General features: G+C 41.6%; 1 protein-coding gene across 1 annotated transcript in view; it reads right to left on the bottom strand.

Annotated features, from left to right (window-relative positions):
* akap6 (A kinase (PRKA) anchor protein 6) overlaps positions 1–26,610 on the bottom strand; it is a 286,320-nt gene that overhangs the window by 113,715 nt on the left and 145,995 nt on the right. Inside the window, exons 14-15 of the mRNA XM_050062199.1 lie at positions 15,166–15,299; positions 4,553–4,673 (exon numbers count right to left, since the gene is read on the bottom strand). Of these exons, the coding sequence (XP_049918156.1) occupies positions 4,553–4,673; positions 15,166–15,299 (255 nt within the window). The remainder of the gene's footprint in view (positions 1–4,552; positions 4,674–15,165; positions 15,300–26,610) is intronic.

Below are 26,610 nucleotides of genomic sequence, written 5' to 3'. Positions count from 1 at the left end.
GGTTTTTACTGTTTTTACACACGGTGCACAGGCTGTTGTCAGTTATTGAGAAACACAACCACAGCTGATTAATTCCCTCACACCTGTGCACACCCGTGAAATGGGTGGAACAGTTTCTATTTAAGCTCAAAGTGACATCATAGGTGATAGAAACATGGGATTTTGACTGGCGGCAGAGCTCTTCACACACATTAAGTGTAAATAAAAACAAATCAGTTGAGTCTTTCCCCTTCGGATGAAATGGCCAGTCAGGCTACATGCTACGGAGAGAGTTTAAGAGGTCCTGATCGCCTTCGGTACGACGAGAAAGTGAAAATGATAGGTGTGTGCCCTTTTCAGCTGCCAGCCTCTGTGTGGACGAATGACCCTGTCAATTCATTACTTAACATTCATTAGAATTAACTTCTTGGCTTCTTGTTGAGATCAACTGACTTTAGCTAGCTAGCTAACGTTAGCCAACTAACCTGTGATGAAGTTCCTGCCGCAGACGTAGCGTTAGGTGTAGTGACTGGCTGGATCCCACAGCTTTCCGTCTTTACTCTGCTGTTTGATGGCTGTGAGCCACAGATTTCTTCTTTCCCCGTTCTTCACTCTCTCCGGGAGCAAAGAAAATCGCAATTCTGTTTTGTTTTTTTTATTGTTTGCTGTGCAGTGAACAACGCAGCAATTTTTTGGCATTATGAACTTGTTGCCACGACTAGCGTCTCTCCTGGGTCGAGTTCAAAACCTTCACCCAAAAGGGGGCGTGGCCGTTGTTACGGCAGTGAGTGACGTTGCGTTGAAGTCATGGATAAAATGTGAAGCTGAGCAGTTTGTGGGATTTTCTGTTCAAAGACTCAACACACCTGCATCTGAGACAGTCTGATGTCCGAATACCTTTCTTCAAACTAAAATGTAAATGATACATTTAGTGTCTGTTTTATCTCTGTTCAAATAGTTATCAATGACAGAAAGTGTAAAGTTGAAAGTTTAGCTAAGTGTGAGATTTCCCAAACGGCCACCTTACAGGTGTTAAACCCTTCTGATGTATGCAACAACATGACCTTCCCTCTGGCGCCACTGTAAGTAAGAACACACATTAACTCTGCACAGTGTACACAGAGTGCATGTCTTTAAGCCCACTGTTGTTCCAGATCATGTTTCATTTAGCTAACAAGTGGCAGCACCAGTAGCACTGGGAGTTACGTCTTGTTTGACATTGCACATAAAGTTAAATAAGCGTTTTCCCAGAACTTGATTGATGATGTTTTGTCAGACGAGTTAATTTGCATTGGACACATGTTGAATCAGCTCACACCAGGCTGATCACTTCATTTGCTCTGATAAAATGCTTTTTAGAAAATGTCATTTTCTAGAGTGTAGGAGCTGTAGTACAACAAATATCTTTGATTTCCCTATCTGTGTGTGTGTGTGTGTGTGTGTGTGTGTGTGTGTGTGTGTGTGTGTACATGTGTGTGAAGGACAGAAGAGGATGACTCAGATCTCTAATCGTAACACATGCTGTTCTTCTTTCTGACTCATTTGGCTGCAGTGAAGTCATTACACAAACACACACATTACCCACACACACTTGCACAACCTCTCTCTCTCTCTCTCTCATACACACACACAAACACACTTTACTCTATGATATGGTTATGAGGGAGGCTATGCCTTGTAATCCCATTCTCCTTGGTAAGGATGAAGATGTGCGTGTGTGTGTGTGTGTGTGTGTGTGTGTGTGTGTGTGTGTGTGTGTGTGTGTGTGATGGGCTGGATGGTGAGTTGTAGGGAGGAGTGAAGGGAGGGATGAGGGCAGACAGACAAACTGATGGATGAATGAAATGTGGGAGGACATCATTTACTTCAGCCAGCTCTGTTTCTACATATTTACACATTCTGATTAACACACAGTCTGCAGTGCTCGTCCATGATGGAGGCAGAGGTGGCTGATGGGAGATCTGTGACATCACAGTAAAGCCAATGAGCAGAGAATTTTTGTCGAGCGTTACAGCACCTGAAGGTTTAACTTTAACAACCATTTCTCGACATAGAACTCTGACTTATGTGACGTCTGAACGGAAAACTTTAGAGAAGATTTGTGTACTGTATGTACTTTATGCCGTCATGTGACACCTGTGGCACACACTGGATGAGCCGCACAGACAGAAGGCAATGATCCGAAAGTGGACTGAGCTACATCAGGTGTGAAAATGTGATAAAAGTGATGCTTCAGAGCTGGGAAACAGTGCATCCATGATGACGTGTGTCTCGAGCTGATGGTGTGTGGGCTGGAACGTGGCCGTCACGTTTCGTCTTTTAGTGTTTCAAAATATACTGCAGAACATGTTGTCTAAAAGTCTGTGTGTTTTGCAGAGAGTCAGAGTCCAGCTGGTGGAGCAGTCTTGTTTTGGTTTGTTTACCTTGAAACTGAACATGTAGGCTGTATTTCAGATGCTAGTAAACATGTCTCAGTCTGGTTCCAGACATCTGACACGCAGACTGCATCTCTAATGCTGGAGGTCTGATGCTCTGCTTCAGTCGGAGAAACAATCATCCAATGAAAGCTTTGTAGGATTAGAAATGACATCGTCACCATCCTACATATGTAGCTAGCAACTTAATAAATCCATAAAAAATGAATAACAGGACAACGGCTGCAAAAAGGGTGATCGAGTGAATCTTCTGCTGGCACTGTTCACACACAGTAACTGACTATTCCTGCACCTTTAACTGCACTTAGGAAAGATCTGTCACTCACCACTGATTGATTAAAAAAATCCTGAGTCAAGTCTGATAATCAGGCTCAACATTCGTAGGTATAAAGTTCAACATTGACCAAACTTTAAGGCCCAACAAAAAGCTTCCCTGTTCAGCTAATTGGTACTTTTTTCTTTTGATAAAAGTTGCACCCTCAAAGGCTCCTGTAGGATGTCATATGCCCCCTTTCCACCAATACGAACCTGCTTCTAGTTTTGGGCTGGTGCCAGTTCGCAGTTGATTTAACATGTGAACCCTTGAGGAACCGCTTTGCTTCCCATGAGCTGGAGAGCCATATCATTACGTCACTGTATACGTCTCCGCTTTCCCAGCAACGCTAGCACCAACTTCAAGCACAACAACAACGATGGCGGATCTACTTTCAACAACCTGATACCCAGATGAGCTGCGTGCGCAAGTCTGTCTCACCACCAAGCACTGAACAGGACTGATAAGAAATATCTGACATGCTGGTTCCTACAGAAGTGAATGTGGAGTCCACAATGTCACAAACAGCATAATGTTACTAATGTTAATTATCTCTGGATCCCTCCTTGTGAGAGACTTACTTTTTTTTAGTCTTGTTCAGTACATGGCAAACCATCGTGCTGCTTCAATAAGGGCTCCAGTAGGATCACATCCCTTCCAGAAGCTTTGTAATCCAGCCTTGAACTATGGTGTCTTTTTGGAGACTTTGTAAAATAAAACCATAATAATTAATCCAACACTGACAACATGTCTTCTGTGATTATTTATCCATTTTCTTGTGTTGAAACCAGTCCTTGTTGTTGGCCGCCCCCGCTAACTGTCCATGATGACTTTGTTGAACCAGTCAGAGGCTTTTGACTGTGTCTGTGGCTGTTGGGAGAGTGACGGGCAAGTTGCTGACATATGGCAATTTGTGGTTGTCACCTCCGAGAAGTTGCAAAATGGCCAGTGATAATACCAACAACAGCAGGTCTCTCTCAAGTCGTTAGCAGAGTGTGTGTGTACAGATTAACCTATGGGCTGACGCAAGCTGTCAAAGATAGTCTTGGACAGCTGATATCCAGAATTGTCTCTTTACAAGTGTTGCTCTGGACTTTGTGAGCCTACATCTGGCAACTAAGCAGGTGTAGGCGTTTTGCTGTTTATTTGTTATTGTTGTCTTTATTTGTCCAACATTTCTGTGGTCCCGACTGTAGCCATCTCTCGGCTATATTTGTTTGAACACTGTTTTTGTCCTTGAAGTTCCCACGAGTTTATTCTGAATTTCTGTTGAGGGCGACAATCCAAGGCATCTCCTCCACAGACCATTGCTGCTGCTTTGATTTCACAAAATGTCAGTCACAGAGTTTTAGTTGGTCTTTTTGGTCAAGATAATCCTGCCATATTGGCCTTATGGACTTTGAAAGTGTCCACTCTGGGTGCAGGCGTCACCTAACTCCTTTTTAAAGATTAAAAGTATTATTGATGTGACCAAGTTTTGAAAAATACTGTGAGATTGAAAATACTGTCAAGGTCTCAGCAGTGATTGAATTCATGGCAACAACTCAGGTTGTAAGTCTTGTCTTAAGTTGAGGTGACAATTTAAGACATGAGGGCTCAAAGGGTGGATATTTGGATCTACGACATAAGAGTCATCGGCCACATCGTAGGCAAAGAAGAAGTGTCACCACAGAGCAGTTACGTTGGTGCAAACCATGTGAGTCATGAAAGACTTTCAATAAAAGAAAAAAGATTCCTGTATGTAAAGAAAAATGTTTTTGTGTGTGTTTTGTGAGGCTCCTGAGTCACAGACAGACAGACAGACAGACAATAGAGCTTGTCTTACCTTGAAGAGGTGATGTCTCTGCTCCTCTGACATCATCAGCTGGTGACTGTCTGTTACCATGGCGTCCATGTCCATCAGCCAATCCCAGAGCTCCTGGTACTCGGTCTCAAAGTCCTGCAGACTGAAGACAGCGAGAGAGAGATTATTAAGTTGAATTATTGTTGTAATTCAATTTCCTTCCCTCTTTTATTCATTTTGTGTTTCCTGCATGTTCGATTTTCTGTTATTGTTTCTTGTATTATTGTGATATTGTTTTGTCCAGCGGCGATGAGAGACGTACGCGTCTTGTTATGCTGATAAAGAATGCAGCTAAAAATGCAAACTGGAATGAGGAAGAGACGCTGACAGATAAAGGCAGACTCAGCCTGAGAGAGGAGGCAGAAAATAGTCTGTTTTCAAGCAGCCGTTTGAACTGAAACTAAAATATTTTCTAACAAGAATTTATTTACGTCTTGTACCTCGATTGTGTCTGGCTTCTCTGTGAAGGCTGAACTTCCCGTGACGCTACTTTGCCAAAATCAAACATGCAGAACGTCACAGAACATGACTCAGCCAACAAAAAGAGGTGACTGTATTTAGTCAGAGGTTACTGTGATATTTGTAAAAATGTCAGCTGGTTTTGGTAAATTAAATGTCGGGTGGAAGTGGAGATGTGGATTGCTGCAGTTGAGGCACACAGTTTTGGTTTTTATATTTCTTTTAAAACAAAATCAGTTGTTTCCACAGGAAGTTCTTTTATAATTGTAGTTTCGTTCATTTGGTCTGATCCCTAGAAAATAATTCTCTGGGGTCACAAAGCCTTTAGGAAGAAATAGGTGGACATGAGGACTATTAGGGCGGCGGTATACTCTTATCAGAACTGCTTGTCAGACGGTCAAACTGCTTCGGAAAACCTCTCCTCTAACACCTTATCCCCAATTTTTAAACAATTACCACGTCTTGCACCTCTCTGTAACAGCCGGTTTTTCACCCCACCTTTGAGACTGTTTGGAAGATCCATGAACAATTTCTGACTTACGTGGTTTGATGACACGTTGTACTGGAATAACCCCACCCTTAGCTGAACTGCAACTACACCTTGCACGTCAAAAATCTCAATGGACAACCTGGTTTAAGGTACGGCAAAGAAGGGACTGTTTTAACTTCAAATAGGTTTAATTCAGTACAACAGCACGACCTCGAGTGTGATGCTGCATTTACACAACAGTTCTACAAGTGCCAATTATTAGTTAACAGTAATAAGTGACAACAGATTATTATTTGCTTGGTTATTTAATAGTTATTGGCTCCACCAACACAAATTGTTCCACAACTGCACCACACTGGACGAGTCGACGTTCCTCTAGTGGGTGACGTTGCTATGACTACCGCTTGGTGACAAACGATCTGTTAACAGTGACCTAAAATGTGTTTTTAAAAACATTTCAGGTGAGAACTACGCAATGTAGTAAGATAATCTTTGTTCAAATTCCTAATCCTTACCTTGCTTATCTTAGAGACATGATCCAGAAGTGACATACTTTGATATTTACACCTGTGTCATCAGATCACATGGTAAGATCATCATTCAGATGTCACATAGCTTAGTTAGTTCCAACCTCTACAGTTTGTTGGGCCAAATTAGCTCCATGTAGGCAAACTGAGTGTTAGGATCCCACAGTTTTCCCGTGTCTTCCTGCTGATACCTCGTGTCTAATTGCTTAAAGGCTCAGTTTTTTGGTTCAGCAGCTTGTAAAAAAAATGTAGTTGTGGATTCTTGACCATGATGGCAGTGCATCCCACTGATAAAAATAACAAGGTGGTTACCTTCACACAACACAAAGTCTATGGAGAGCGACTTAAATGCGCTCTGTCTTTATAGACCAAACTACCATGACACTGGGCTAACAACAACAATCACTTCTGGGTACAAAAGTTGCAATTGGTAACATTTCATTGACATGTAAAAAGGGCAAACTCGTTTATTTCTGTCGTCAATTTCAGCCATGTAAAGACTAATTATATACTATATTAAGACTAATATAGTCCAAACACAGTGGTCAAACCTATCTGACGTTTCTGATGTGTATATTCTATGTGCTTTGTTTCTTTCTTCTCATGTTTGATGGACCAAATCTATCGGTACAGAAGCTAAACGATGAACTGCTGTGGACGGGGGCGACAGCAAAAATGTATTTTGGCCACCTAAAAAAATCTGTATCTGTAGTAAGTGTACGCTATATTTAATATATTTGTTCCGCCTTACCTTACGCATCGAGGCAGCAGTAGACCAGCAACTGTTTTTTGCTAACGTAAAAAATTACAGTTTTTGTCAGTGGCGTCTGGTGGCTTTGATATAATTGCTTCTGTTTCCTGTCAGAAAAGACAGCTGACAGTGAGGTGAAGTGGTGAAAATATTCTAAATATAGCATACAGGGAAACTGATACTGATTTTTTTTGGTAGCTAAAAAATAAACTTACTAAGGCCTTAGCGCCGTTTGATTTTAATGTACGTGACGCAAGGATTTTCTACTCGGAAGTTATTGTAAACAAACACTATGATTCGGATTCTTTGTATTTTACTTTTACTTCATATTTTTTTCCCACGTCCTTCCCCCTCCTTTTTCCTCTACCTGCTCCTCTATCCCACATCTTTCTTCCTCCTCCCTTTTCCAAATTTTGCCAACACCTTTCATTTCACCTCCTTCTCAGTTTCCTGCTGCATATTGTCACTGCTCTCCCTCCCACAGTCTCTCATATTGTCCACATTCTTTGTTCACCTCCTCTAAATCTTCCTCCTCCTCTTCATCTTTCCCACATTATGTTGCCCTCACCCTCCTCCCTCAGCATCCCTCCTCCAGCCTCCCCCTCCTGCCTCACTCCTCCCACTCTCACCCCCCTCCTCTCTTGTCCTCTCACCTCCTCCTCCTCCTCGACACAGGATCACATCAAATATTTATGCTGCTGGAACAGGAGCCGATTGCTCAAACACACACATTACTGTCAGCCGTTTTGTTAAGGTGTGTAAGAGAGAGAGAGAGAGGGAGAGAGAGAGGGAGAGAGAGAGAGAGAGAGAGAGAGAGAGAGAGTGTGTGTGTGTGTGTGTGTGTGTTTGTGTGTGTGTGTGTTTATTATTTATATATTCGCTGGTTTTCGGTCTCGGCGGGGATCGCCAACACGTTTCTCAACATTAGCAGTGAAATTGTTTGGAATTCTCTGGTCGCTGACGACGACAGTTTGACAGCTCTGTCAGGCCCACGGCGTTTCCACGACAACACAAATACACACTCTGCACACACGCTAGTCGAGAGGACCGCACATGAAGACACACACACTCTAAAACACACACATGAGAACAATGAGTGAAATACACAAAACAATCCAAACACGCAGCCACTGATAATAACATGTATACACACAGTTACCCAGAATGCAACACACACATTAAAAACTAAACAAGTACACACACACACACACACACACACACACACACACACACACACACACACACACACACACAGCTTGACCTGCCGTCAGGGCAGAGAGAGTAAACTATGAATGAAATTATAGAAACAAGAAAATAAACACTTCATTTTCTTCCTGTTTTAGTTTGATTCACCTGAAAGCTGCAAAATTTCACACTCACATTAAAAGTGCATGAATTTACTGAGCTGCTTCAACTGTTAATATATTACCCATAATGCCCTAGATCAAACCTTAACCTCAAAACTAATGCTAATCCCTGAAAAAGCATTTGGAAAATGGATGATCAAAAAATACATATTATTGCATTTGTCCTCACTTTACAAAATTTCCTTCACTTCCCAAATTGTTTAATTGTCCTGAAATGTCCAGACTCTCCAAACTTCCTTCATTTTCCTTAAACATCCTACTCTTACAAAATGTCCACACTTAAAAAAATCTTCACCTAAGAAAATGTCCCCATTTTCCATAAATGTTCAAACTTTTCCAAACCGTCCCCACTTAAAAGGAATGTTCTGACTTCACAAAATTGTACTAAGTTTCTAAACTGTCCCTATGTTCCAAAAGAGTCCCCACTTCCTAAAAACTTTCCAACTTTTCTAAACTGTCCCAACTTTTCTAAACTGTCCCCACTTTCCGAAAACATTTCAACTTTTGTAAATTGTACCTATATTTCAAAAATGACCCAACTTTCCATAGATGTTACAAATTTTTCTATACCTTCCACACTTTCAAAAATGTTCCAATATTTCCAAACTGCTCCCGCTTTTCAAAAACATTCAAACTTTTTCCAAAAATGTCCCCACTTTTCAAAAATGTCCTCACCCACAAAAAATGTCATCCCTTCGAAACCCTTCACAAATCTCAGTGGCTTCCAAAAATGTCTTTCCTTTCTAACATGTCTTCACTTTCTAAAATGTCCTCACATTGCAAGCATGTCGTTATTTTTAAAAACTGTCCCTACTTTCTGTCTTCAATTTCTAAAAGTATCTTAACTTTGCAACTTAAGGAATTTTTCCTACGTCTGTCTCTTAACGTCCCTCATCGTCCTTTCTATCTCTCCACCATCTTCTCCTCATCAGCTACACTGAAATAAAACAAATCTTCCTCCCACCTCACCCTCATCCTCTCCTCCATCTTTTTCCTCCTCTTACTACTTTTCCCCATCTCTTCCCTCCTCACATCCCCTTGTCCTCCACTGCGAGTGATTCACTAAAATAAAAACTAAACAGAGAAGAAGAAAGCAAAGGAAGCGAGCGCTGCTTCCTTCCCCTGAGGCGGCGTTCCTCATTATGCGGCGAGCAGAGCGGCCCTTTACTGACTCAGACAGATGAAGCAGATACAACACTCGCACAGATTGTTTTCTCTTGTCGTTTGTCGTTTTCCCACTCCCCCCCTCCTCTCCCCCGTTTCCGTCTTGTTCTCACACTAATGTTAACTAAACGCTTTGTAAAACAGGATCTCTCGGGGGGTGGAAGACGAGAAAACAGACAAATCGGAGAGGAAGGAGCGACGTGGCGGCACTGCGGGGCTGCGTTCAACACCGGGACAGTTACAGAGCGTTTGAAGTGTCAGGTTTGCTTTCTGTCACGCGGCACTGACGGAGCGCGTGGGAGTGTTACGGAGAGCCGTTCTGACATTCAGTCACTTGAGGAAATTCGAATTACAGGAATCTATTATTCATTTCTAACTCGTCATAATTCCAGTCAACACTGGATATAACAACATGTAGCAGGCATTGTGTGAAAGTGTGCAAATTTAGATGTTGGAAAAAGCATGTTTATATCTACACAAGTTTTGCAAACATTTTTAAAAAGTGAAAATAAAGTCTTAATGGCTTAAAATGTCATGAAAGCATGTCCACGGAGGTCGAGCAGTTCAGGTGGTATCTGACCAGTGGGGAGCAGGCCAAAAACTAGCTATACTGGGAGGCTCACCTGATAAAACTGGTAATCTCACCAAAATTCAGACTAATGTCTCTGTGTGAATGTCAAGGTAATCACAGTTTAACGTAGCTGAGGCTAGATAATGTGCAAATGAGGCTGTTTTTTTTTTTTTTTTACTTAGGGGTTTTCAGTCGCCTGTGAGCGGTATTTTCCCAAAGATCTGCTTGAAAAATGCCTCATAGAGCAACATTTACAGTACAACCACCTGCAGCAACAGTGTTCTTGTCATCTTTCCCCCAGACAAAATCAAAGTAATGGGAATATAAGGTAAACATTTTCATCTTCAAAACTAGCCTGTTGCTTCGTACCGTGCCTGCGCAGCGCAAAGATTACACTGTTTGTAACATCTCCTGTCTCTTAACTGTCTGCAGCTGTTGCTCTTTAACGGAGAAGTTTATACTCTGACAGAGGAGGTTAAATTAAAATGTCGTGCAACACAACTAATAAGCTGTGACAGCCTCCTCCGATGTGGCTGTGAGGCACTGTCAGGTCAGCTTGATACTGGTCAGCGGTGCGAACTTGCAGGTCAAAGTTCACTTAAGTTGAACTTTACTTACTTTACTTGTGTCATATTGCCTTTTTAAATGCAGATGTAATTGTTCACTCTTTTATGAGGGTTTTTCTGACTGAGGCACTTTGTATTTTTGATTAGAAAAGTGCTATCATCATTATTACTTTCTACTTCAAACCAAATATATTTCTTAGAACGAGCTGCTTTTAGAATCGATGTCTTGGTGCTAAGTGTAAACTGTTGGTTGAAACACACGCTGTGACTCTTCAGTCAGGCTCTAAATGGATGGATTCACCATCATCCTCCACTTTCTACTTCTCTCTCTCCTTTCATCACTTCTTCATACTTACTTTTCTGTCTCTGCCTGCTGCTGCGACGGCGATAGCAGCTGTAACTACTGTCTCTAATTCATCATCCACCATACAGCAGGAAGACGAGCAGGGGGGAGAGGAGGAGGAAAGGAAGGAGGGAGGGAGGAGTGGAAGAGGGAGCTGGGAAGGGAAGAAGATGGAGAGAAGGGAAGGGGTGAGGTAAGGAAGACAGAAGGGAAGAAGGGAAGGAGGTGAGAGAAGACAGAGAAGGACGAAAATAGAGGAAATAAAGTGAGGGAGGGTGTGGGACAAGAGATGGAGTTACAGAGACAGGAGTTGAGAGAAAGGAAAGAAATGAGGAAGGATGGTGAGGATTATGAGGATGAGGAGTGAAGAAAGGAGAGATGGGGTGAAGGGGGGGGGGGGGGGGCAGAGTGGGGGATGAAGTGATAGAGTGAAAGGTTGAATGAGTCATATTGGCAGCCGTCACCTTTCAGTCAGAGACTCTGTTGGATTTATGAGGTGATTCACTGACACTCGTCTGTCTAATGGATTCATCCTGCAGAGATCAGTGAGCAGCAGCACAGCTCCACCTGCTGCCACTCATTCACTCATTCACACTAATGGATTCATCCTGCAGAGATCAGTGAGCAGCAACACAGCTCCACCTGCTGCCACTCATTCACTCATTCACACTAATGGATTCATCCTGCAGAGATCAATGAGCAGCAGCACAGCTCCACCTGCTGCCACTCATTCACACTAATGGATTCATCCTGGAGAGATCAATGAGCAGCAGCACAGCTCCACCTGCTGCCACTCATTCACTCATTCATACTAATGAATTCATCCTGCAGAGAAACTAAAGAGACAACTTATCAGTGATCGGCAGCATAGCACCTCCTGCTATTCATGCATTCATACTAACAGATTCATCCTGCAGAGACACTGAAACCAAACTAGAGGTTGGGAGGTGGTTAGGGTCAAAGAGGTCATGGTTTCAGCGAGTGCTGACCAATCACAGCACAGATGGGCGGGGCTTGCCCAGAAAAGCAGTGGGATCCATAGCAACATCACAGAGACACTGAAACCAAACTGATGGATAAAAAAAGGTTTACAAAATATCATCAAATCAAATGAATGAAACATTATTAAACACTCGGCGTCACAGGCCATACACTGGGCCTTTAGATGCTTTTTTAAAACCAGAAAAATATGAATTAAAAAAACGATGTTTTTCTCCCCCAATTAAATTTCTTTTGGCATTAATTCAGAATTGAGATATTTTGTGTGAGATCAGTAAATAATTCAGTCTAACCTTCATTTTCTTTACAACTGAACCAAAACCAGAAATCTCAACTGAGCTGAACTCACAGCAGCTAAAGAAAAACATGTAACATCCAATTAATACCAAACTCATCCCACACACCACTGCACTGCGCGCGCACACACACACACACACACACACACACACACACACAGACGTAAATCTGAAGCGCAGCAGCTAATATATGAATAACCAATTACTGTCCAATACATCCAGAGTAAATTACTGAAACATTACACTGCAGCCACCGAGGACTGGAAAACACAAACAAAATGTGTGTGTGTGTGTGTGTTTTGTGTATGTAAACCACTTAGATTTATTTTATTTAAATCACAGAAGACACTACAGTGTTGCCAGAATGTTTGCAATTTATGCTCAATAAAAACAGTGGATCTCTGTGTGTGTGTGTGTGTGTGTGTGTGTGTGTGTGCGCATGTGTGTGATACACCACATCCTTCATGTGCGTGATTGTGACGACACAACAAAGTCTGGAGAACACAACATACTACAGACTCCTACTACAGTGAGCAGTTTAAGCTTCATTTTTCATTTGCATACACACGACTTTGTGTATGTTTTTATTGTGTGTGTTGGTGTGTGTTTGTGTGTGTTGGTGTGTATGTGCTCTGCGTGTGAGTGATAACCGCGGAGGGAGGCTCCTCAAAGCCGAGGATGAAACGCCGACAGGCAGCGTGACCAAAGACGGCGCTCGCCGAGCCGAGCCTGGCCACACCAGATTACTGCTGTTAACACTCATACTCTGTGTGTGCATGATTACATTCAACTGTGTGTGTGTGTGTGTGTGTGTGTGTGTGTGTGTGTGTGTCACATGTTCCTGTGTTGTTGTGTCTCGGTCTGGTTTTATTCTTGTGCGTCCTTCTCATGGCAGCAGAGAATAATCATCTGGTAGTTTTTGTCTCTTCTATTATATTATATTCGTCTCTATTATTCATTGATGCTGTTTGATTGTTCTGCACACAGAGAACACACGTGTGATCGAGGTCACCTGACGTGGATGCATTATAATGACTAGATTTTGTTTACACTTGTACATGTCTACATATTCACACCAGGAAGCTGCCCAGTACAACCAGTCTGAACCAGACTGCAGCCAGTAAGCAGCAGCTGGGGTTACAGCCTCCTCAGTGGTGGTGATGGTTATTGTGCTGGTCAGGAGATCAAACCAACAACCGTCCACTCACTCTGTCCAACCTTGAGGCCACTGCTGCCCTGAACATGTTATAACACGGTGCCTGTTCACGTGTGTACATGTAGCTCGATCAGTTTAGGTCATCTCTTCCCAGTTTGCTTACTGGTTTGCTGGCTGCCCACTGCACTGAACCCACTGTCCCATTTTTTACACTTCTTACTTTTAAAATTACAGTTTTGAAAGTAAATCCTGTCTTTCTATTTTTATTCTGTTTTATTTATTTACTTCCTTTTAATTCTGTGGACTTTTAATCAGCTTTTTTTTTGACATTTTGTTGACAGTGCAGCAGCTTTGTTGGTTTTAAATTTAAGCTGAAATCATGGCTAAAATCAACCACTCATGGCCCCACCACGCATGAAATCAAACACTTGATCTGATATTATGAAATCTTGTTATATCCTAATGTTGCAATTGTATTGTTGCTGTTGTTATTGTTGTTATGACTTGTTATTTTGTAAGAATTTATTAATCTATTTTAGTGTCTTTTAGCAGAGAAATGATTCTCTGTTTCCTGCCCTGGGACTACAGATGAAAATTAGCTTACAGCTAACTCTGGTGCAGCGAAGTGTCTGTGCACTGTCCCTGTTAAACAAATAAAAATAAATAAATTTAAAAAAATACATTTTCTAGTATTGCCAAACGTTATGTCCAGTTGTTTGTGTTGTCCTGTTAACTGTGTCTGTGTCATTCCAATATTGCCATGTGAGGCACTCTGGGCTGCATGTTTGTATGAAAGGTGCCGTATAAATAAAGTTGAGCTGAGATGATCACATGAACAGATACTGTTTTTTAGGGTGTGATTTTATAAATTCATTTTTATTTAGAAAAATCCTAACTGACTTTTCTTGCAGATGAAGGTGGCCTGTCGACAGATGTCTTTTTTTATGAGTTTGGTGTGTGAGAAACTCTCTTCACACATTTCTGCAGTACCTCAGTGGGTCACTGAAACAGCGCTGGGCTGTGAAATTATTTTGGCGCAGAGGCCACATATGGTGTTGTAGGATCATGTGACACACAGTGTCCCAGACGACATTTTGCTTCCATACTCAATCAGGTTGTAAAATGATGAACACGTTTTTCTTAAAAAACAAAAACCTTAAATCAATCCTTTGTATTATCAGAATTTTAGCCATTCAGCGCAATAAAATGTGTGTAGATGAGCTGTATCATTAAATTATTTTATCATATTCATGTGTTCACAGAGCCAACAGGAACTTAAAGGTCCAGTGTGTAGGGTTTAATGGGGTTATAATGGCTGATATGGAATATAATATAGTAAATGTGTTTCTTTAGTGTATAATCACCTGACAATACAAATCGTTGTCACCATGTTGCACCGCCATGTTTCTACAGTAGCCCAGAGCGGACAAACCAAACACTGACGCTAGATATGACCAATACTGTTTTCAAGAGGGCCACCGAAGTTGGAAGCCCATCTGTCATGAGCAGTGTCAGAAAAACACAGATTTATAACGTGTAACTCTTTTATTCAGTGTTCTCACTGGTGTAAATCAGCTGGTCTGTTTGTTTTGGAGACAAAGAGACCTCTGTGGATAACTCAGCTCCTGAACAATGAACACTGAAGCAATTCTAACCAGAAGTTTTAGCTGGTTACAATCTGCAACCTTCAACGCTAGACGCCACTAAATCTCCATAATTCTTACACACTGAACCTTTAAAGGAACAAAGGTCAGAAACCTCGAAGCCCAAAGAAACCTAAACATTGTTGGTGTATGCATGTGAGCAACTGAACGCCATCTTTGAATGCCACTTGTTCTCACACTACATCGTCTCTGGCATCTACTGTAGAAGTTAAGTTATTCTGTCCTCTCTGTTGTGTGTTTACCTGTTGTTCCTCGCCAGCTGACTGTAGTGCCTCCTGCTGGCCGATGATGGGTAGTGCAGGCTTCTCAGTTTGATTGCCATCTGCTCTGCCAGGGCGGCTCGCTGGGCTTCACACTGACTGGGGATCAGCTCAGCCTGGAGGACACAGAGCAGAGGACATTCGGGCATCAATCACACGACACACTGTGGATATTCATGACCTGGAAAAAGATAAATCTGGAATCCTCCTGACTGTAAGTGATGTATCTGCCCCACCAACACACAGGCTGTGGTGGCGAGGGACAGTAAACAATGAAAGAAAAATATCAGTTATTTGTGGAAGCCGCTCTCCGGCCAAAACTTTTTCCTCCTAAGATCCTTTTTGTTTAACCAGAAAGAAATCACCGTCACCAAACCCACCAGACTCGTCATGTTAGTGTGTACAGAGGCAGCATGTTGTCACATCTAACTGGGTGAATTAAGGGTTAATTTAAACCACACCAGAGCTGGTGATTGTTGGAACAGTGGAAAGATGAACCAGGATGGTTTCTGTGAGTTTTAATTTGTTTCTGTTGACTTTCAATGAAGTGTGTTTTACAATAATAAAATTAGTGTTTATTCAAATATAGTCTGGTGGAACTGGCGATGACGACTTTGAGGCTGTTTCTCCATCCATCCATTTTCATCCGCTTATTCAGGGCCAGGTTGCAGAGGCAGCAGGCTGAGCAAAGCCCTCCAGATGTCCCTCTCCCCAGCAACACTATCCAGCTCCTCCTGGGGGATCCCGAGGTGCTCCTAGGCCACATGAGATATATAATCCCTTACATAATCCCTCCAGCGTGTTCTGGGTCTGCCCCGGGGCCTCCTACCAGTTGGACATGCCCAGAACACCTCTAACAGGAGGCGCCCAGGAGGATCCTGATCAGGTGCTCAAACCACCTAAACTGGCCCCTTACGACGCAAAGAAGCAGCAGCTCTACTGCGAGCTCCCTCCGAAGTCTGGTGGGTTTGGTGATGGTGATTTCAGGGCTGTTCCTGGTTAAACTAAAGGATCTTACTCTTTAACACAAAGCTCTATCTCTGTAGGGATCTTTTCATGTTGGCAGACACTTACAATAACAATCTGAGCCTGTCAGTGACAAAAACAAACACTTCTATTGGACGTACACTGATGGTGTGGTTATATCGCAGCTTGTTTCGCCACTGCTGTCTGCAGCCCTCTCCCTCAATACTGGATCCTAAAACGCCCTTTAAGGACCTATGAGCTCTTCTTAAACACTACACATGTAAAACCTCCCATTTAAAGGCTAATTTACTTTACATTTAAAGGTTGGTTGCAGCCTGTAGGGGGTGTTATCAGGAGCCTTCGTCTGATTCAGTTTATTAATTTGCAACAACTCTACGGGCTCAGATTATTGTTATGAGTCTGACAACATTATGGACAGGACCCTACAGAGACAGACCTTTTTTGTTAAAAAGTAAGATTGGTTTCTTTCAAAAACATGGGTAGAGGGCAACAAGCAACTGAAGAAAAAATGGCACAAAAATAGCAAGAAATAAAAAAAATACTTAAAAATTAGCAAGAAAAAAAAAGACAGAAAAAAAATCAAAAGACAAAAAGGAAATAACATAAAAAAAAGTGCTTAAAAATAAGAAATTTGTTCCATGACTAAATATATATTTATAATAATTATAAATAAAGTTTAGTGCACATTTTTCTCCATAGTTTTAATTTTTTTTTTTTTTTTTTTACAAATCTGCTCACTTTTTACAGTTTGAGGACCTTTTCTTACCAAGTTGCTCGTTGCCTTTCGCCCAATGTTTTCGACAGAAATCAAATCAATTTGCTCAGGATTCAAACATTTAATTATTTGTGAAGGGCGTCTGAACACAGCACGAATAAGTGATGTCGCTTCAGGTTTTAAAGGGTTAACCAGAAACTGCCTCAAAATCGCTCTCCTAACCCACCAGACTCCATTTAAATAAACAGTATTTAAAGCATAAACAGAGCCAGCATGTTTTCACATCACCCTCCTACCCCAAATATTTCATTTTCATATATTTAATCCCCATATTTTAACTTCTGCACTATTTTATGTGTCAAATTCTCATTTTATACTTGCGGGGGTTTTTTTGTTTGTTTTTTTTAACTTGTTATTTATGAGTATTTTTTACAATGTCAGAAATAAACAAAACACAATACAGAACGAACATATGACGTCATGGGATGAATAGCGACTCAATGTAAATATTAGCATCTTTACAATGTAATGTCACACAGAGAACAGTCGTTATTAAGTATCGGTCTCATCGGTCTAAATAAATACACCATTTTTCCCACCGTTTTTTTCCCAGTTCTTTTTGGAGTCATATGGAGTGGGTCATCCGTTCTAGGAGATGTAGGTGTTTAACAATACTAACAAAAAGGCCTGCAGTAGGACTGTTTTTTTGGAGCCAACATTTTGTAATGGCCTTTTAACTTGCTGCCAGCAAGATCTTCAATAGATAAATGTCATCTTTGCACAGTCCATCAGGAATATGACCAAAATAAAGAGATGTAAAGGTTGAGCTGATACTAAAACCCAGTATATTTGAAATTATTGTTCCTACGTCCTTCCAGAAGGTCTGAATAGATGGACAGGTCCAAAAAACATGGGCATGATACGCCATCGTTTCTCCACATTCCCTCCAGCAAGTTGGCTGATTACCAGTTTGTTTAGCCTTCTGTTTGGGAGTAATAAAGAACCGAATCAAGTTCTTCCAACAGAAGTCTCTCCAAGTCAGGGAAGTGGTGGAGGATGACTGTGTTTTCCAGACATTCAGCCACATGTCCGCAGATATTTCAATGTCCAGCTCCCTTTCCCACCGCTGCTTTATGTAGTCTGTGCTGTCCTTCTTCAATGATGTGATACCAAGGTATAATTTGCTTATGAGATGTTTATTACTTTCTGAGTTATATGCATTAATAAATATCTGAATAACCACTGGTGGCTCTATTGGGTTAGGACCCTTCACCTTTTTCCAGAAATAATCACGAAGCTGTAAGTACCTGTAGAAGTCTCGCCCACCTAACCCATATGTCTGACATAGATTATCAAAGCTATTAAGTTCCCAGTTTTTAACGATAGCGCATATAGAGGTGATACCAAGATAGATCTATTGTCTGTATCTATGATCTTGCAGTGCTGGTATAAAATCTGGGTCATATGCTGGCCATCTGAGCTGCGTATTTTTTGTTTTTTGCATACATTTAATTAGCATTGTTGGAGGAAGCCTGAGATCTGAGCCTGTTTCTCTGTAAATGTTCTGCATGTGACAATAACTTGAAGATTACGTCTTTGTAATCTGCACAAAAGCACAATTTTAACTATTTCAGTTTTCCATTAAATGTTCAATCCAGTATATGCTATTGTATTTTTCCACAGTAAAGGTTGCAAACATCACAGAGCACAGGAGAGAACATAAAGTTAATGTGCTTTCAGTGCGTAATACTTGTATTAAAACCACCCTTCAGATATCATTCATTAAATTGAGCAGAATCAAAGTAGCACCGCAGCCTATTTGTGATGTGATGCGTCAGACGCCGGCTGTCCTACTTGTCCTGTTGTCTGATTAGCTGTTCATTGCCTTTGAATGAGATTCAGCTGTGCCACATTTTGACGGACGTGCCCTTTAAAGCCCCGCGAGTGGCCAACGAGCCACTAGAAACACACTCCACGCTTATCCTGCACTCTCATCTTCACTAACACACACACACACGCTCACTCAAATATCCATATGTACATGTATATGCATATAAATGTATACACACACTCACACACTCATCCTGCTACTGAAATTACTCATAAAAGCACCAACACACACACACACACACACACACACACACATTTAGCACAAATCGCTTTTCTCTGGCACAAATTACCTCTCATACACACACACACACCCATCAAGCCTGCACAAATGTTCCCATGAAGACACACACACAAATCGACCATGAATTGCTCCACACACACAAAAAAACCAAACATGCACACACATATTCACACATTGAGCATCAATCGCTGCTCTTTCTCACAAATTATCCTACACACACACACACACACACACACACACACACACCTCAGCTAGTCGCACTCAGTATCCAGACACAATCATATAGAGGCACTCAGCGCGCCGCTCAGATGTAATTGCATACAAACTATATGGAGATGAGGCTTCAATTGAACCAATGAAGGCAGAGTGAGCGTGTACAAACAGCGACACACACAAATATGACCGCTCCGCTTTTTCCTCATTCGGTAACAATCTGAATAAAGTGTCGTCGCGTCGCGTTCGCCGTCCGATCTACTTAGTGGACTCGTGGAAGGATCTGGAAAGGTCATCCAATCTGTGGAAGGCAGAGCCGCTCAATCAGAGAGCTAATAAACAAACAGGCAATACACAATCAGCGGCGCTGTCTGCGTCTGTGTGTGTGAAGATGTGTGAGAATGTTTTGTTTGTGTGTGTGAGCCGCTATTACAGAAACTAACTGGAAGCTCTCAGAGAAAATTTTTCTCACTTTGTGTAAATGTCTCTCCACTTTCACTCATTACTTCTCTCGGGTGGCGTTTGCAGGCTGTTTGCTGGCTGGTTAGTCGGTCAGTGAGTCAGTAAATCAGTCAGGTTGTTCATTAGCTGGTTAGATTGTTCCGTTCTTTGCTAATTTTGTTCCTTCATGCAGTTTGTGACTCTGAATCTGGGACCAATCCTTTAATTTAAGAGTAAGAAAAGGTCTTTGTTAAAAGTGAACAAGACACATTTATCAAGCAGCTAACTCCCACTCACTGTGAGGTGCGAGTGACCTTTATGAGCAGCTGTTAAGTGAAGAGATGACTGATCATGTGGGATAGCCAATCAGATGGCAGGATTTAACCCATGTCCCATCCTATAAGAAAATCTTTGCATGTTCTTTTTCTCCAAAACACAATATTATCCTGATTTTTAAAGGGTAACTTTGATATTTTTCAACCAGGACCCTATTTTCCTATGTTCTCCAGTCAAAGTGACTAATCTGACAACAATTTTATGATGAATAATAATAATTTTTTCATTTTCCGTAACCCTTTATACTGTTGGGGGTCACGGGGGGTGAAGCCTATCTCAGCTGACACTGGGTGAGAGGCAGGGGTCACCCTGGACAGGTCACCAGACTATCACAGGGCTGACACATAGAGACAGACAACCATTCACACTCACATTCACACCTACGGACAATTTAGAGTCACCAGTTAACCTGCATGTCTTTGGACTGTGGGAGGAAGCTGGAGCACCTGGAGGAAACCCACGCTGACACGGGCTCCCCTGCCCTGGGGTTTGAACCTCTTGCTGTGAGGCAACAATGCTAACCACTATGCCACCTAAATATTAATAATAAGCATAATAATCCTTATTAATAGAGCAGTTTTCAAAATCAGTGTTACCAAGTGCTTCACAAGGCAGCAAAATAAAACACACAAGTCACAAAATCAACATTTTATAAGAGAACAGATCAAGATAAAACAATTCTGTGAATAAAACAGAGGAAATAAAAGACAGTTTAAAGGAAATTGTAACTCAAGTAAAATCAGTAAAGTCAATTGCAGCCCTTGCTGCTGTGGCTGCAGCCCGCTCGCTCAAGACTGGACCAATTTCATAAAAATTTTATTCTCATTAGTCACTTCCACACAAAAATATGGGAAAATAGGGTCCAGGTTGGAAAATACCAAAGTTTCCTCCGTGTGAAGTCATTCATATTTCCAGATTAATGCCTCCAGATATGTAAACAGGAGAGAAATTATGTGAAATTGGACAAAATGGAAACAACAATAAGGAAGGCCTGCTGCTGGTAGAGGAGGTGCATCAGATTGGAAATCTAGGACCATATTTACATGTACAGACAGCAAAGATGCAGGACAGTGGATGTAATGTCACATCCAGCTTCTTTCTTGTAACTGAACATTTCAATCCAAAGTGTGTCTGAGGACAGCAGCTGACAGGACAGCTTAAACACCTCAGCTAAAACTGCACTATCACCAGTGACAGACATTACTTCAGATAACGTATTGTTCACTGTGACCTCGATAGAAAAATGAGAACTTTTCAAGCTCAGTGTTTCGTTTAACATTTAAATATCATTGTAGATGAATGTTAACTGTTGACAAAACCTTTGTTTGAAATGTGTCAGTGTTCTCTGGACATGATGTCACTCAGTAACTGTCAGTTAGAGACTCAGTCATTTATTTATTCAGTTTGGTTTCAGCCTAAGTTTGCAGAGAGCGACTGAACTGAACGTAATCTTATGGTTGTAATTGGCTTTTTCATACCTAACAGCTGACTGAAGCCATAATGAAACACACACACACACACACACACATATACAGCTACACACAGTGAAGCAATTTCTCCTGGACGCCTTGAGGACACAGGACTGGAACACAGAGTCTGTTTAAAACACACACACACACACACACACACACACACACACACACACAGAGTGATGAGTTGGGCTGCTTCCCAGTCTGAAGGATCTTCAAGGATTTCTGTCAGAAATTATTTCTCTTCAAACTAGACACGTGTGTGTGTGTGTGTGTGTGTGTGTGTGTGTGTGTGTGTGTGTGTGTGTGTTTTACAACCTGTGTCTTATTTCTTATTTTTCCTCAGTTTCGGCCATCGTTTCTACGACCTACTTTATTTATTATTAGATGATGATTTATAGTTACATTCCACTGACCACCCAACAGAACTGTAATGTCACAGTTCAGACCATCACACAGATTGTAAACGAACCATCAGTTCAGTTCAATGCTGTCAATCTCACTTCTCATTTCAGTCTCGCTCAGGAGGTTGTGGATTACACTGGGTGGTAATCTGATAACCTCATCCCCTCTGATATTTTCTGACAAACTTATTTATCTTTTGCACCAAAGCTCTGGTATGATTGGAGAGGAAAGTCTAATAATTCAGTCAGAGGTGCACAAAATGAACCGTGCACCAGGGGATGAGCCCTCGTGACTCTTGTAATCATCCTGTTGCTACACCATGAAGCTAAAATTTGTAGTTTGAAGTGAAGAGTCTCCACAACCTTTGGGTGGATTGTCATGATATTTGGTTCACATATTCACGTTCCCCTTAGGATGAACAGTCAGAATGATCCTTCGACTTTTCCTTCAGTACCACCATGAAGTCATAATTTTAATTTGGCAACTAATTTGGTTTATAGCATAGACTGTGTAAAACAATGGACATAGCTACGGTCACCCATTAGTTTGTGGACTCACCACAAGTGACCATATTTGGATGAAAGGGTGGAGCTGTGGAGACAATGAGGGGTGGATCTGACTGGGAAACTGAGGACACGATTGGCAGACAGCCTGTCATTCAAGCAGCCGCGCCCTTAAATATTCATAAATTTGTTGAACTTTGTCCAAAAAATCTGGCACAAAATCAGAGCAGGGCGCATAGCAACTGCTCGTGAAGCTGCTTTTGAGTTCCTGTATGTACTGTAGGCAGTCCGTATCAGTGGTTAGAAGTTCATAGTGAAAATAAGTACACAGACAATCAGTGTGTAAACAACTACTAAATAAAATGGAGATTTGTTAACATTTACAATCGTCTAACTGCTGTTTTTACCCCACTGGACTCTGTTTTATTCAAACTGCTGCATACACAGATCTTAAAATGAATTTAAATTTAAACAGAATTAAATATTTTGTTTATCGTTTCTACATAACTGACAGGATTGTGTGTGTGTGTGTGTGTGTGTGTGTGTGTGTGTGTGTGTGCGATTGCAAATGGAACAGCTGAGTCCAGTGTTTCCAGTCTTGTCTTTAACGTTGCTAATAGACACACGAATCAATGAGAATCTGCCTCATTTGATGAATATGTAGACCATCCCCTGACACACACACACACACACACACACACACACACACACACACAGCCAGTTTCTGTTTTTTCTGTAAGCCTGCTTGTGTGTGTGAGTGTGTGTGTGTGTGTTGCACTGCGATGTGCTGAATCAAGTCATTTTGCGGCTTTTTGTTTACATGTCGGGGCCAATTTACCCAGCATCCCTCGAAACCCTCACAAGCACATCTCCCCTGAGGTGTGTGTGTGTGTGTGTGTGTGTGTGTGTGTGTGTGTGTGTGTGTTTGTTTGTGTGTTCATTGCATGTTTTCATGTTTCGAAGATATATGTGTGTGTGGGTGTGTGAGTCTAAGTTTGTTGGAAAGCTTTCTAGTTGATTTGCTGTGGTGAAAATGGGCCTACGTGTGTCCGAATGTGCATCTGTTTGTTTGTCTAAATGTGTGTGTGTGTGTGTGTGTGTGTGTGTGTCTCCTGGGGTTTTCCCGGGGCTATAACTGCCAATCAAACAGCGGTGTTAGGACTGAGAGCTGAGCAGCAGCAGCAGCATATAGACACTCTGCAGGATCTCAAACACACCGTCTGCTCTTCAACACCATTCATTAAAAACAACTATCAGCTGATAAATCAATACACAAACCAATCATCTAATCAATGTCACAGAGTAACGCTGTATTAGCATTAGCTCTCTGCTACAGACAGTATGAATAATCTCAGTTTTGCCTCCTGTCAGACACAGAGACACCTTGTTGAGCGTCTGAGCGTCCGGCAGCGCCTGCAGTGTTTCCTCATATTGTCTCTAATCTGGCAGGAACATCTTAATGTCATGTGAATGAGTTCTGGACCGGCGGCTGAGTGTGCTGATTGTTGCCGTGAGCGTCGCCCAAAAACATTTGTTTAAAGAATTCTGCAGGTTTTACAGAAAATGTGAAGTTCCTGTTTTATTGTTTCCTGAGTCAGTCAGTTGGTTAAATGCTCTAGTCACAAGGAATATGTCTGATTTATTATCTCCAGAGGATGAATAACTTTTAAGACCCTCACTGAAGCTCCATGTTAAAGACAGAGAGGTTATAGCTCAGTCAACAAAATGTTGCTTGCTTTGGTCGACACTTTGGACACACATGCAGCTTTCAGACCCTTTTCCATAGACTGTGATTCTGATGGTAGTGAATCCACATGTCCCAGGATTACATTACACATCACATTACATACAGAAAGAAAGATAGAGAAAGAACAATTGATCTGAAGTCACTGTAAGTGTTGGTTATTAACTGTAACTGACAGAGTGTCTATTTCTTATGATAATTTGTGTTTTGAGAGAGGGGCAGGTAAAATAAGATTGCTATCTCCTCCCTGCTCCTTTTCAGTCATGGAATGTGTATTTCAATTTTTTTGATTGTGACCTTGATTGCTGCGTATGCGCATGGAGCAGAACAAATTAAATTAAATGAAATGATAGGAAAATTTTAAGTCCACACTGATGTGTAGCCAAACCAACATACCTGTTATACCGGGCTTTAAGAGAGGAATGAGTGCAATGAAAATAACTATGATGTCGGGCGATATTGAGAAGTCATGTCGATTCAGAACAGCGTGACAGCTGCGTCTGTCTTGTCTATGGCGTTCACTGTTTTTATTCTTACTTCTTATTGGTTCTGACACACGGCCTGACAACGTTGGACAGTGCCATTCGTCCCACCTGTGGTGCTGATTTGTTGTTTCTGATTTTAACCGAGAAATTGCTGTTTCATTTCACAATTCCAGAAGAATCAGTTAGCCCGAACTTAGTGGAGTGGGCGGATTCAAAGGTCTGGAACCAGGTAACTATACTATAAGTTCATTTAATTAAAACAAACGACATCACACACTGTTCACTGCCCTGAAGATGGAGCTACCTTATCACTGTTTACATCTCACAGCAGCCAGTGTTCCTTCATAACGACCCTTAAACAAACTGGCAACACCAACTCTTTACATGATTAAAAACCGTAGTAGGTGCTGGTTTGTCACAGCTTCTGTCTCTGTAGATTTTATGACTGGACACTAGATTCATCTTCACAGAATCAGAGTACAGATCCTTCTGATACTGACTGTTTATCTGTCGCTCATCTGTGAGATGTATTCAAACTGCCCGCTGTCATCTGGTCCTTCTGAGATGTGAACCTTTGTTGAAATAACTGAGGAAATGTGTGTAATAGATGTAGATACTCAGATGCAACAATTTCACTGACAACTGTTTTATACATTTTCAAAGATGTTTGAGGTGTTGTGTCTAGTCGGCTCGTGAAGTAAAAATAATTAACTTTGTGCAGTTCTTTAATTATGTAGCTTACAGTATGTAAAGCACAATATTGTCTCTTAGCTGTGTCTGATTTGTTATCTGAATGATGTGCAGGACAGTAATTTCACTTTTTTAAAACAAATAATTATGACAAATGACAAACGCACTAAAACGAACAAATTAAAACTGAAAAATTAAAACGTGTTGACACATCTGGGGCAAAAAAAGAGGTTTTAATCAGTGAGCCATCAACGAGGTTTGTCTTTGGATCCATATTTGACGTTAATTTCTTGAGACATCATTGTGTGTGTACGTGTGTGTGTGTGTGTGTCGCAGGTCAATACTGGAGGTGAGATATTCCAATAACAGGGTGTTTTTGTCTTGATAGAGCGGAGCAGTGGGTAATGATATAGGATCAATAATGTATATGAGACGGCTGCATCCAGCTGCCAGCACACACACACACACACACACACACAGCTGTGCGTGTCGATACTGTAATACAGTTTGATTTGTGTGAAGCAGTTGAATGAATGCTCCGATTTCATCTTTGAGAGCAGAATAAATAATTGTCGGCAATACAAGAAAACACGCACACGCACACGCACACGCACACGCACACACACACACACACACCCTCCCTAACAATCAGACCATAACAGATGTGAGCAACACGGAGGGAGCAGGTTATAAACAAAAAAAGGAAAAAATGTTCACATGAATCTGAGTTACATTTGCATCACTCTCTGTGTGTGTGTGTGTGTGTGTGTGTGTGTGTGTGTGTGTGTCTTGTCCGCAGGCTGGTTGTGTTGTCCAGATGTTTCTACTGAGGATTTCATCTGCAGCTAAAACCAACTAAACAAACCTCCAGCTCACCTCCTCTCCTCCTCCTGACCTTTTCTAACCTCCTCTTCCTCCTCCTCCTCCTCCACTCCTCCATCCATCCCCTCATCCCTTTTGTTTACAGAAAGCAAAGAAGAACTGAGACAGAATCTGCAGCGGTGGCAAGAAGTAGAGAGAAGAAGAAGAAGAAGAAGAAGAAGAAGAAGAAAGAAGAAGAAGAAGAAGAAGAAGAGGAGGAGGAGCTCATCAAGACCAGCTGTAGAGCCTGGAGTGTGTGAGGCTTCTCTCTTCTAAAACCTCTGTCATAGAGTTTTGGGGGAAACACAGACTCTGACAAAACAATATATATCAGGGCAACAGACTTTGTCTAAATCACTGCAAACTCTGACTTCAACCATGACTTAATGTAGAACCATTTCAATTAAGATATCTTGAGGTGAGGGCTCAAAGGACCCTTGGAGCGCT

Source organism: Epinephelus moara, chromosome 14, assembly GCF_006386435.1.
Source record: "Epinephelus moara isolate mb chromosome 14, YSFRI_EMoa_1.0, whole genome shotgun sequence".
In the NCBI taxonomy this organism is placed as follows: Eukaryota; Metazoa; Chordata; class Actinopteri; order Perciformes; family Serranidae; genus Epinephelus; species Epinephelus moara.
The sequence above is the reverse complement of the archived record's forward strand: the minus strand, read 5'-3'. Positions and strand labels throughout refer to the sequence as shown.